The following is a 14,021-nucleotide window of genomic DNA, read 5'->3' as shown; positions in this document are numbered from 1 at the left end:
CATTGCCCCCCCCAATCCATAGCAGGCCCTTTGGGTCTGGTATGGGTTTTAAGGGGGATCCTGCTCCAAAAAAATTAATAAAATGTGTGGGGTTCCCCCAAAATCCATACCAGACCCTTATCCGAGCATACAGTCTGGAAGGCCAGGAAAAGAAGGGGGTGAGCAAGTGGAAGCAGAGTTCGGGCTACAGATTTTTTTTTTTAGAAGCATTTTAAAAATGGCGCTGTGATCGGCCTTAAATAGCGTTATTTCCTTTTGGGAATATATGCGATTTTTTTGAGGACTCACATTTCCCAGGAGCACATGATTCATGATTTAGTCACTTGCGGCTCCGCGGCGCTTCGCAATCACTCCCTCCCTCGCGGTAAGGTTAAAAAAAATTTTCACTGCAAATGTTTTTTATTATTAATAAAGGACTGGGAAAATGGGAAAATCATTTTCAGAGTGGAACTGTGCTTTTAGGAACTGAAAAAGCAGAAATCTGATTGATGTATATTGTTATTTGGTAAACAATACTAATCAATCATTCTACATACACACCCTACCAGCGCAAAGATCTAAATCATTTATATTTTGTTGTTTAAGTGTAAAAACAAGCAAGCCACCAAAAATTTAATAAATACATGGTATGAACATTTAAAAGTAGTTTAAATGATAAATTCAAACCTTTTGTTCCCTAACAAATAGTGATTGCCATGCCACCACAGGATGTCACTAGAGGGCTGTAAATTAAATGCATAGTGGCATAATGAGAAAGTGGAATATTAATACATTGTGACATTACCTTAAACTGTATAGCACCTTCCCATCAGGCTGTACCCGCAGCATGATATTGTCTGTGGTCGTGTCATGAATAAAAGATCTTTTTGAATGGACAAAGAACATGTCTGGTACCCATATCTTTTTTACTAATCTCCCATCAAAGGTCATACTTTGGTTGTTTGTGCTGGGAAAAGATAATCTCTCATCCTTCCAGTAGTGTCTAAGATACAGAGTCATGGTAAAATCCTGCAAAATGAAAATGAAATCTGAATTTAAAAATACTTTACTAAAAGTGTATGTACACAGTAGAACCAATGTTTAAATTACTAATATTAATGATAAAATAATAATATAATCATATAAGAGATAATATATGCAATATAATATAATTGATAAAAGAGCAAATAGATTTGACTGAGAACAATTGATTAGATAAATGTTGTTGGGTAAATGTGCGCCAGTTACATAGTTAGAATAATAATAATAATAAAAAAAAAAACACAAATCTAGTTCAACTAAACAGAATTAACCATTCAGTCCAACATGTGAGCATAGGCATGGCTATCTTTGTGCAAAAATAAATAAAAAAAAGTTCTGTTGGCACTGACCTATGGAAAGAAGATTTTAAAGTGTGTGTCTCCCCAAAACATTAAAATTTTTACTGCAATCTGGGGCTCCGTGAGAGGGATTTACCTTCATTCCCTGTTCTGTTGATGTTTTGTTAGACAGAAAGTAATTGCAATTCTCCCACAAAGAGCCCCTACTAAATTTTTATTTCTCTTGGTATCACTGTTGCAGATTTTCCCTGTCAGCAAGTCAGATTGTTAGCATAAACAATGGACCCCAACATGACAGTAAAATTTGACAGGGGTTCTAAACCGTCCCCGTCAAAAAATTGAAAAAAAATAAGGGAACAAATGGCTTGAGAAACATTTTAGGAAGTGGCGGGATGACCAGTGGCGTCCCTTAATGGAGGGCGCAGGTCTGAAGTCCCCCAGTCCATGTGCCTGACCCCTAATGTACATGCAGGGTGCCAAATGCATGGATTTCCAAGGTTTTTTTTTTTTATTAAGTACATGATTAGAGCCTGAGGCTTTAATTGGCTTAAAAAAGGGTGGGCTCAGGGCACAGAGTACTGCGCCCTAAACCCACTCACTTGTGTGACATTAGCAAATTAATATATTTGCTAATGTCTTTCTGTTTCTCCTCCCAGCCAATCAGGAAGCAGGACTCAAGACCCCATTGACTGGGAGTCTGAAGACCTGAATGGCTGAGAGGAGAAGCAATGTCTGCCGGCACACAGAGGGGATGAAGGGGGGAAGCCGCAGCTACAACCTGGATGGAGGAAAGAGACGGAGGGGAAAGCCGCAGCCGCGACCTGGATGGAGGAGCGAGACGGGGAGGGGAAGCCACGACCTGGATGGAGGAGAGAGACCGAGTCGGAAAGCCACAGACGCAATCTGGATGGCGGAGACGAGGGGGGGGGAAGCCACAGCCACAACCTGGATGGAGGAGAGAGACGGAGGGGGGAAGCTGCAGCCATGACCTAGATAGAGGATATGGGGGGAAGCCACAGCCGCCACTGCTGGATGGGGTAAGTGCTAATCAAACGGCGGTGGGGGGTTGGTGAGGGGTGGCAGGCTTGAGCCACGAGGGGGAGGTAGATGTCTCAGGCTTGTTTGCCACCCCCCCCCTCGACTGATGGAGCACCAGCTGCCACTGAGGATGACCTCTGCTGCATTATCTTACATGAATCTATGAATAAATAAAGTGGAACTCTATCTTACACCTTACTAGCCTTAAATCGGTCCCCTCCTGCCTCCTAACACTCATGCTAACTAACCTGTGTAAGAAAGATTTCCACTTGTGAGAATGTGAGATCAGATCCAACATGCATGACGCCAGTCAGATGAGCTACTCCTTATTCTGAGTTATTTTGCCTGCTCACAGAGCATTTTTGGATGGAGCATTACTAGAGCTTCAGTCCATTTGGACTCTTTCTCTGGTTCATATAACCTTTTTTGGTTGGTACCAAACTGGTACGACATTTGTACCATTTGCTTCCATGCAGACAGGTTTTGGGATGTACCTTGAGCACTGGCGAAGCCATTCTTATACGTGTGGTGATCTGTAATTATTTGTTTTTATCAAACAATATCTTTGGGACAATATCATCCTCCTTACTAGTATTATTCCATGTAAATGCGGTATTTACACCCCTGAAGAAGGACATGCTTTTTTAAAGCTCCGTAACGCGTAGGGTGATCTTCTCTACATGGACTATATGGCATAATCAAGTGCTGTATAACATTATAAATACCTGTTGTATATGTATACCCTTAGATATGTATTTTAGTTGTATACTGTATACTAAAAAATTTTTTGGTGTGTTTTATTAAATAAATTAACTTTTTGTACTATTCTATAAACATTGGTGTACGTGCCTTAAAAATCCACACCCAGGGGATTCTTCTTCTAGTATATATTGTTTTTGGATGTGGCACAACAAACTAACGCAGCCCTGCTGTACCTTCCCTTTTTCTCACGTAAATGTACAGGCGGCGATCGGCAAGCGGTTAGAAGGGGTATTTACAAAATGTTGATATCTTAATATGTATTTAAATATCCCATCACTCTGCCCTATATGTCTGAAAAAAATTGCTTGTTTTTAAGAATTGAGAAATGCAGGTGGCATATCACTTGACCTTAAATCTGATATTGTGGGCAATAAGTGTGGGAACTGACAGAAGAGAATAAGAAGTAAGAATATGAGTATACAAACAGGAGTCTAAAGGCACACAAATAGAAGAGTGATGACACAAAAAAGACTAAGTGGGCCATCAAGTCTGCGCCATTTCTTTTTTTTATATTTTTACTACTCTTTCTGTAAAATAATACTTTGTAAGACTAGTTTTGAATTTTCCTTTAACGCTACAGAAATCGGTTGATCCATTTCAGGACACTGATTTGTTTTTGATGAAATGCTATTGCTTTACCTGAGATAATCCAGCGATTTGTATGCTTTCCTTTCTATACTTTCCCCCCCTTCCCCATTCCAATAAACATGTAAATTTGGGCAATCCAAACTTGACTGTTTATGGAAAGATCTTCAGAAGAAAGTTCTTTCAGTGATCCCATTGTACATCTAACCACCCGCTGATGCCTGTGGGTAGTTAAAAAATCAATCATCACCATGAATGAGGGGTTGGCTAGCATGTTGTGTAAGGTGTAAAATGGACTGTTGATTCTACAGCATCATTTGGTTTTACTTACCATATCTACTTCAGATATACTGTCAAGGCTTTCAACTTGTACATCGACACCAACTGGGATTGCTGGACCTGGGAAAGAATATTTGAGCAAAAATTCTTAGTGTAAAATGAATAAAACAATTATGGAAATCCATTCTAGTAGCATGGCTTCTCCCTCCAGGCTGATTAGGCCTTAATATAAAGTACGTTATGCTTTGAATTTACATTAAAACAAATAACCTGAACAAGTATTTGTGAGAGAAGCTACAGTTAAGGCTGATGTTTAATCATAGGCACTATTCGGTGCCTTAGCGCAATTCAATTGTTTTTTGTTTTTGATGGGATGATATAGGGAAAGGAAGGCACAAACAGCAGTAACATATAGAGAGATAGAGGTTTTAAACCTTCCACACTCTGCTAAATGAAATGTTTTTTCTTTTGTCATTGTCCTCATTGCTGAGATCTATCATTGTCTCATTTCTCTGCATTACCGGGATAGGAAGTTAGGGGAAATTTTTCCAAACCCTCACCTTTAAATTAAAAATGACAAAATTTGGCTTGAGTTTGGTTTTTAATTGTTTTCTTCTGCTGCCATAGTGTGTACTCAAAGTCTGTGCAAATACTGTCTTTTGAAAGTCAGAAAGTCTTTATAAGTAGTTTACTTTTATATAAATCAATGGTCTATCACGTAACACTTTCATAGTGTAATTATATAAACACATTACATAAACGACGCTCTTAAGATGGGGTGTAAAAACATAATATATATAAGAACTTAAAACCTTTATCAGAAGTTTTTCAACACATAGACTGCACGTGGGCAAGGCTTAAACAGTGTACCTGAGAACTGGGAGGGGTGAACACACAATGATAATTAAACGTTATGTATATTGTAGAAATTATCACTCAAATTAGTCAGATTACAGAAACAACACCATATACGTTGCGGGTACCTCTTTTTCAGACAAAAACTAGGCACTATTTCAGGACAATATAATATAAGCTTACAGACCACTGAATGTCTGGGGAGAACTTCCCTTAGAAGCAGTACTCAAATTATTGTATTGCTCTGACACCCCTAAATGTTCTTGCAGATTGTCCAGATGGTGATGGAAAGCACTTCTAAGAAGCTGGCAGAGAAGATGCCCTGTAAGGCAAAATCTGCTCTTTCTCTGCTCAAAAGGTACTTTTTCCTAATACTGCTCCTCGGGGCCATCTTTAATATTGATTGGACCCTGGGCAAAAATTTTCTTGGCCCCCCCCATGTAATTTTGCTCTCCACCTGCCCTGAGACATACAATAAATAGCAGCTAGACTTAAAATCAGCTTACTGTATCAGATCAGGTAGCAATTGTGATTGGTTGCCAGTGGTTACAGCATATCATTAATGCTTAATGACTGGTTGCTAGAGGTTACAGCACACATTACGACTCACTGATTAGTTCCTAGAGGTTACAGTAAATGATTTCTGCTTGTTAATTGGTTGCTAGAGATTACTGTTAAGTAATACTGCTCACTGATTGGTTGCTAGAGGTTACAGCACATCATCTCCTCACTGCAGGGGAGCATGATACACATATGAATGCCACCTTTATTTACATATCAATGCTGCCAGCCACATCTATTTGCTTAGTAATGCTGCCAATATTGAATGCCGGTTATTTACATGTAAACACAGGATCTGCAGGTGAGTCACCTGTACACAACAATAAGGCAGAGCTGGGCAGCATTAGTACCATCACTTCACACTGAGATATCAAGACACAGTACAGGACTAAAACTTCAAGGGACAAGGGAATTTACACTGGGATAGTTGGCAAGTATGAGGCAGCTGCTTTGGGCCCCACAACAATGACAGGGCTCATGGCAGCTGCCCCTTTTGCCCTGCCTTAAAGACGGCCCTGCTGCTCCTAGTCTCTCTCTCTCTCTACCCAGCAGGGCTCTGTCCCTCACCTACTCTCACACCAGAACGAAAGTGCTATTAAAGCATGTGCCAAAGATGGTCACCCAAATCTTGCAATTTTTACATCCACTAGGAGAAGCCTGCATCCTCAAGCCGGTGGCCTGGGCTCCATAATAGTGAACAAACTCTCCCCTCCCCCCCATGAATTTCTGATATCCAGAAGAAGCAACCTGGAGCCATCTTTTGACTGGCAGAAAAATTACAGCCCAACACATTCCCATTTGCTCAAAGCAGAGTCCCTTTAAAAAAAAAAAATCACATCAGCATGCTGGTATGAAATTATCTTGCATTCATTAGTAAAACATTTTTTACTCTTAATTGCAATCTCTGTCTTTTCCACTCTGTGGTTTATAGAAATATAATAGTATTGGGTGGATATATAAACAACCAAGGGCACCACATCCAAAAATGATCAAAGAATTTCACAAAATATATATATATATATTTTTTAAATGGACTTTAGGTGTCCCAAAGAGTAGCACACAAAAACATATGAATATAACATTTTAACATTTTAAAAATTAGACATTTTTTGGGAATATACTGCAAAGGCTACTATATACCAGGATAAAGTTGAATGTTACAACATTATAACAGTGTAGATAGGAGAGTATGGGCTCTTAACACTTTACAATTTTTACAATATCCATTGGGCTGATAACTGTGGCTCCTCAACATGTTTTACAGGGTAAAGTACCTGCTTCTTCAGGAGAAGAAGAAGTAGTCTCTGCAAAAATAAAAAAGAAACATACCTCTATATATATGAACATGCATATGTTGAACATGCATGTAACGTTCAACTTTATTCCAGTATATAGTAGCCTCTGCAGTATATTACCAAACAAAACTCTTGATGTATGTGTATTACACATTTTTCGCTGAATTGTGTCTAGTTTTTATTGTTTCAATTTTTGGTTACCAATCCTGCTGTTTGGTGGAGTTCCTCTACTGCTATAGCTACTAGTCTCTGAGTCTGACCCCTGACTCTGACACTCTGTTGAATTGGATAAAGCATTCCTATTAAACTCTCTATTTCATGTAGAATTCAAAAGTGGAAATTAAAATTGATAACCAGATGGTATCTAACACCTTCTAAATTTCCTGCAATATACCCTGCCCACTCTGAGGCTTGCTGTCATTGCGGCCAGTCTGCTGGCTTTCAGACTCCTGCTCTGGCTAACCCATCCACGTCATCTGCTAATCATCTACCATGCCAATGTTACCAACTTCAGAAATCTCCTTATAATATTGCCTCAGTTTATCTTGGATGCACAAAAGTCTTGCAATTATTTTTTGTTTTTACTGCCAGATGAGCAATTTCCATACATTGAAAGTTGACTTCACTAGTAGAATGGGGGGGGGGGGGGGGCAACATCCTGAAAGAGACTATGCATTTGGAGCAGCTTTTGAAAATAGATATGGATGCTCATCACAAGTATAGAACATGTTAGTGGCCTGAATTGTGTCTAATTATTTGGTGTGTCCTACAAATTTCTTTCTTTCCTTCTTGTCATAAACTTTAGAAGGCCCATCAACCCTATGAATGATATTGACTAGACCAGGGATCTTCAAACTATGGCCCTCCAGCTGTTGCAGAACTACAAATCCCACGAGGCATTGTAAAACTCTGAGGCCGCGTACACACGCGGGGACTGTCCGCTCAAACCAAGTTTCAGCGGACAGTTTTTCCGGATTTCCGAAAAACTTTGTTCGTCAAACTGTCCGCTGAAACTGTCCGCTGAAGCCCACACACGAGCGGACTGTCCGCTGAAACACTGTTCAGCGGACAAAGTTGAGCGAACAGTCCCCGCGTGTGTACGCGGCCTAACATTCACAGACATGACTAGGTATGATGGGAATTGTAATTCCTTTACTGGAGGGCCATAGTTTTAGGACCCCTGGACTAGACTATGCCTGATTTTTTGAGCTTGACATATCTTTTTACAGCTATTCATACAGTTTGGAAAAGCCACAAAGGGTTGCCCCCAGACTCTAGTTCCCTATACTACATCCTACTTCTCACTGGACGAACTGGAAAAAGTTGTTTCTTATTTTCCCTTTTAGAATATATAAAATTTATTTAGTAAGAAGATGCTAAAAAAAGGCTTGTTTATCCCAACACAATATATGTATCAAATTAAATATATATAATAACTACAAAGTTATGGTGAATCAACATGCCTATGACTAAAATGTAAAAATTCCTGTGGTCTACATGGTATGCAATTATGGGTTTTTAAGACCTCAAGTGGTTACGGCTGAGCTCTGGGCAATTCAAAAAATAAGCCTGCACTGCAAGCAAGGGTTAATTATAAATTTTTGCCTAGGGTTCCAGTAAAAAAGTAAATTTACTTACCGTATCTCTCCCTCTTCACAAGCTCCTCTTTCCACGCATTGCTCCAGCTGGTGGTTGTAGCTGTAAAATCATCATGTGCAATGCAGAACAATCAATGCTGTATTGTAATTTAGAATGGTGAGGGCCCGCTTACAAGCCAGCGCGTTGAATAAAAGAGCGCAGAGGAAGCAAGAACTAAGGTAAGTAAAAGTGCTTTTTAATTTATTTTTATTTTTTCATAATCCCAAAGTACAGCTTTAAATAAATCGGTTTTCAGTCTAATAAGGTCAAGTAACGAAAAGCTATGAGAGAGGTTAACTAAGTGGGGTGGATGGGAAGATGTAGCTAGAAAGAGATGAAATCTCAATAAGCCACAATAAGTGGAATGGGAGAAGGATTGATAATATTATATCTATAGAGGAGCCAGCTAATGTACAGCTTATAGTAATACCTACCATCAGTGACACATCAAAGAAATAAAAAAAAATAAAAAAAATGCAATGCTGCATTTTTTTTATTATTTTTTTAAATTTGTTTTATCTGTTTGTTAAGGTGTGGGAACACATATCAATGCTAGCAGCAGCCAATTCGTTTGAATATTGCTTGGGAATTTTTGTATTATATCACTTCACATCTGTTGTATGTTAAAACTCTAGTCACACAGTTAATATTTATCTTATTACCTACAGAAAGCCTTAAGATATCTATAGAAAGCTTTAAGTGGAATTAAACTAAAAAACAAAAAAATTATATATTGCAGCTTACCAATTTTAAAATGTTGTGACTGCATTCGTTTTTCTTTTTCAGTTTTTTTTCTTAATTTTCACCTGGCGATCTTGCTAGTAACACACTTCCTTTGAGTGAACTTAGCCTATGCAAGGCAACAGGTTCACGTTAAAGCTGTTTTTCTTTCCCTTTGTTCCCCCTCCCACTGCTCCATTCACTGAAGTGGGGGTAAAAGCCTTATATAATCACAGAGTTTATCCCAAACAGTTGTACACAGCTGAGGACTGGTTCCCAAGTAGGTCTTACTATTTAACTTTGTCTTATATTTATAATAATGTATACAAATTAAATATTAATATAAATTTATTGATCATTATTATGAATGCAGGGCAGAATTTGTTTTCTTCAATATAGTTGAATTATTCGTTTTGTTTTTAGCAAAGATGCACCGAGAGCTACCACTTGACCTCCGGAAGCTTTCCTCTACTTCACGACCAGGCCAAATTTTGCTATACGACACTGAGTTACTTTACCTGACAATTGCATGGTCATGCAACTCTATACACTGTTTTTTTGGGGGGTTTTTTAGCGCTATAAACAAAAAATACCAACAATTTTGAAAAAGAAACCCAATAATTTTTACTTTCTGCTATAAAACAATTCTAATAAAAAATGTAAAACATCAAATTTCTTCCTAAATTTAGGCCAATATGTATTCTGTTACATATTTTTGGTAAAAATAATACCAATAAGCGTATATGAATTGGTTTGCGCAAAGTTATGGTGCCTACAAACTATGGTATATATACTGGAATTTTAATATATATATTTTTTTTATATTAGTATTCAGTGACTTATAGCGGGACTGCGATATTGCAGCAGACAATCTGACACTAACTGACACTAACACCTTGTGGGAATGCATACTATTACAGTGATCTGTGCTAAACAAATACACGGTCACTGTACTAATGACACTGGCTGTGAAGGGGTTAATCATCTATGGCGATCAAAGGGTTAACTGTGTGCCTAACCAGTGTTTTTGTGTTTAATTTCAGGTGCTTTTACTAAGAGATGTGCTGAATTTTATTTCCTGCTTTGTAGGGAATAAAATCCAGCACATCCCTGCTGACAGGATGGAGCCCTACATTGTTTACATATGCAGAGCTCTGTCCAGTGTGTCTCCTTGCTGATCAGTGGGTGCCGGCAGTCATCCATTGACTGGCACCCACTGATCAGCTTCTGCTGTGACAAAATTACAGCATAAGCGGAGCGTGTGTGTGCCCCCTTCCCAGAAGTGCAGAATCATGCATGTATACGTAATTCTGCACAGAACGACTTCCCTGTAGCAGTACAGCTGCTATGGGGTGGTCAACAAGATCAAATGGTATTTCTCAGCTTCCAAGAGGCAGGGGGTGGGGATCGGATGTCAGACTTTGCACAGCACAGAGCATCTGACACCTGAGTAAAGAGAAATGAGTGTGTGTAGAGGTGGGGTGTGTCCTAGGAAAACATCAGAGGCTGTTAATCAGCTGCTGTGTACTGGGGATGGAGGGGTGACTAAGGATTGCCTGATGTCTGGAAAAACTGTCCGAAGCGACACATGCAGATAGCGGAGGAAGGAGATGTCAGACAGGATCCTGACTAAAGCCCACTGGGTTGGACAAAAAAAAATGTATAGTGTGTACCATGCATAAAGCTAGGTACACATGAGTGCTGCTACATAATCATGCATTTTTTTGTGCGTTTTTGTAGTGCGTTTTTACACTTTTTTTTTTTACATTTTCATGCTTCCTGTGTTTTTTTTTTGTATGTGGCTGGATATTAAACACAAAACCATTCTGTGCAGAATCACGTATACATGTGTGATTCTGCATGTCTGGGAAGGGGGGCACACACGCTCCGTTTCTGCTGTAATTTAGTCACAGCAGAAGTCGATCAGCAGGTGCCCGCCAATGGATGACCCCCGGCACCCACTGATCGGCGAGGAGACACGCTGGATGGAGCTCTGCATATGTAAACAATGCAGAGCTCCGTCCTGTCAGCACATCCCTTAGTAAAAGCACCTGAAAGTAAACACAAAAACACTGGTTAGGCACACAGTTAACCCTTTGATTTAATATACAGGCAGTCCCCTAGTTACAAACATCCGACTTACAAATGACTCCTGCTTACAAACGGAGGGAGATAACAGGAAGTGAGAGGAAATCTACCCCTAAGAAGGAAAACTCACTCCTGTAAGAGTTATTATGGGAAAAAGGTGTCTCCACTGATGCTTTATCACCAAGGCTTGTTTCCACAACAACCCCAAATTTCAAAATCCAAAAGCTTAAAAATATTTTTTTGGCTGGAGCTACACTTAAAAAATTTACTTGTTTCGATTACAAACAGATTCAACTTAAGAACAAACCTACAGACCCTATCTTGTTTGTAACTCAGGGACTGCCTGTAACGTGTTTGTTATTATAAAAAACAAAGCTACCTGCTACCAAAATTGGAGAATCTTAAACTGAACTCTTAAACTGAAAGTTTAAATTCATGTAGCAGATCTTTACTGGTGCCTTGTTTTCCACTTTAACCACATGCCGACCATCTGCCGCAGTTGTACTGCGACAGAATGGCACGGCTGGACGAAACAACGTTATGTAACCCTGTGGCTACTAGGGGGTGTGTCCCCCACGCCCCCAGAGCCAAACACCGCTGAGGCATGGAGAACCCAGAACTGTGTGTGTAAACAAACAGTTTCCGGGTTCACCGAGGGGAGAACTGACAGATCGTCTGTTCATACAGAGTATGAACAGAGGATCTGTTATATTCCCTGCACAGTCTCCATCCCCCTTCAGTTAGAACACAAACTAGGACACATTTAACCCCTTCACTGCCCCCTAGTGTTAACCCCTTCACTGCAGGTGACATTTTTACAGTAATCAATGCATTTTTAATCGTATTGATCTCTGTATTCATGCCAATGGTCCCAAAAATGTGTCAAAATTGTCCAATGTGTCCGCCATAATGTTGCAGTCATGATAAAAATCGCAGATCGCTGCCATTACTAGTAAAAAAAAAAATTATAATAAAAATGCTATAAATCTATCCCCTATTTTGTAGACACTATAACTTTTGTGCAAACCAATCAATATACGCTTATTGCGATTTTTTTTTTTTTACCAAAAATATATAGAAGAATACAGATCAGCCTAAACTGAGGAAAAAAATTGTTTTTTTTTTAAATATATTTTTGGGGGATATTTTTTATAGAAAAATGTAAAAAAAATGCGTTAAAAAAATTGTCGCTCTTTTTTTGTTTATAGTGCAAAAAATAAAATCAGATACCACCAAAAGAAAGCTCTATTTGTGGGAAAAAAAGGGCATAAATTTTGTTTGGGTGCAACGTCGCATGACCGTGCAATTGTCAGTTAAAGCGATGCAGTGCTGAATCGCAAAAAGGGCTCTGGTCAGGAAGGGGGTAGAATCTTCCAGGGCTGAAGTGGTTAAAGTGATAAAATTTATGATTTTGTTAACAATTTAGGAGAGGATTCTGTGTGTGTTCAGAGACAGTTACAGGCTTGGCTGCAAAAGAGGCTGCTGTCACAGAACATCTTTTGCAGCCAAAATAAGAGATATGCTAATGACTGTGCAAAGCTCTATAAATTCTGAAATAGCAAACGTGGTTCAGCACTTCTCATCTGAAATGTCATGCATGGGAAACAGAGTTTCTAATATAGAGACCAAACTAGAGGAAATTACATCTTCCTTTAATGAAATGGCGGATGCTCAGAGATAGGAAGCAGATTATATTGACTAGTTAAAGGCCAAGGTAGCAGATTTGGAGGATTGTTACATACATATCAATGTTAAAATAAGAGGGATTCCAGAGTCCATCCCACAGTCCGCTGTAAGAGATTAATTCTCGCAACTTTTAGCGGGCTTCCTCCCTGAATCACAACCGGGTGAGCTGGTAATCAACCGCATCCACCGCCTTCCTAAACCAACTCACTTACCAGATACTGTCCCACGAGATACAATTACCCGCATTCACTTTTTTCATGTGAAAGAAAGGTTCATGAGAGCAACAAGAAACACCATGGAGTACCCACAACAATACTCCTATTTTGCTTTCTATGATGACCTATCGAAGTATACAATGCAACAGCGCAACCATTTGGCCACAATTACTAAACCTCTTCTCAACCACCAGATTCCTTATAAATGGGGCCACCCAGTGAAGCTAATAATTACAAAAGATGACAACTCCTTCACTAGGAGCTAAATTGAGGAAAAGGACCTCCAAGGTAGTATTCTCAGGAATACTACCGGTACATTGAGCCACACCAGAAAGGCAGAAGGAGATTAGGGAAGTAAAAAAGTGGAGCTGGTGTAGTAAGGAGGGGTTTGGTTTCCTGGAGAACTGGGCTGACTTCTCAGTCGGTCACCAGTTCTATAGAAGGGATGGACTGCACCTAAATGAGGAGGGTGCAGATCTGCTGGGAGTGAAGATGGCAGAAAGTTAGAGGGGTTTTTAAACTAGGCAATGGGGGGAGGGTCCAGAGGTAGAGATAATCAGTGTGGAACATATTCCAGAGGGTAGTATTGGGGGCATTAGTGATAGGTTGACTAAAGCACATAAACCGGAGGTAAGTATAGTAACAAGTCCTATTTGCAACCTCGGAACACCCAATAAGAAGACAGTATGTGACGGTCTAAACTGCGTGGCATGTTCATCAATGCCAGGAGCAAAATGGGTGAACTAGAGATACTGTTGAACGATGAGGATTTAGATTTTGTGGGAATTTCAGAGACCTGGTTCAACAACTCTCATGATTGGCTGGCAACCATTAAAGGGCTATCGCAGGGATAGAGAGGGTAAAAAAGGGTAAAAAAGGGGGAGAGGTATGCCTATATATCAAGGATAATGTACAAGTGAATATGAGAGATGACATCAATAAGGGAACTAAGGAGGAGGTGGAATCCTTATGGGTAGAGC

General features: G+C 39.6%; 1 protein-coding gene across 2 annotated transcripts in view; it reads right to left on the bottom strand.

Annotated features, from left to right (window-relative positions):
* Positions 1-14,021, bottom strand: part of GABRR1 (gamma-aminobutyric acid type A receptor subunit rho1) — a 155,750-nt gene that overhangs the window by 14,551 nt on the left and 127,178 nt on the right. For both annotated transcript variants that reach the window (XM_077487263.1, XM_077487264.1), the window contains 2 exons: positions 4,036-4,103; positions 785-1,008 (listed from right to left, as the gene is read on the bottom strand). In XM_077487263.1, the coding sequence (XP_077343389.1) occupies positions 785-1,008; positions 4,036-4,103 (292 nt within the window). The remainder of the gene's footprint in view (positions 1-784; positions 1,009-4,035; positions 4,104-14,021) is intronic.

The sequence above is a fragment of the Lithobates pipiens genome, unplaced genomic scaffold, assembly GCF_037356315.1.
Source record: "Lithobates pipiens isolate NorthernLeopardFrog02 unplaced genomic scaffold, aLitPip1_a1.2 Scaffold_18, whole genome shotgun sequence".
Lineage (NCBI taxonomy): Eukaryota > Metazoa > Chordata > Amphibia > Anura > Ranidae > Lithobates > Lithobates pipiens.
Note: the sequence above shows the minus strand (reverse complement) of the source record. Positions and strands in the feature narration are given on the sequence as shown.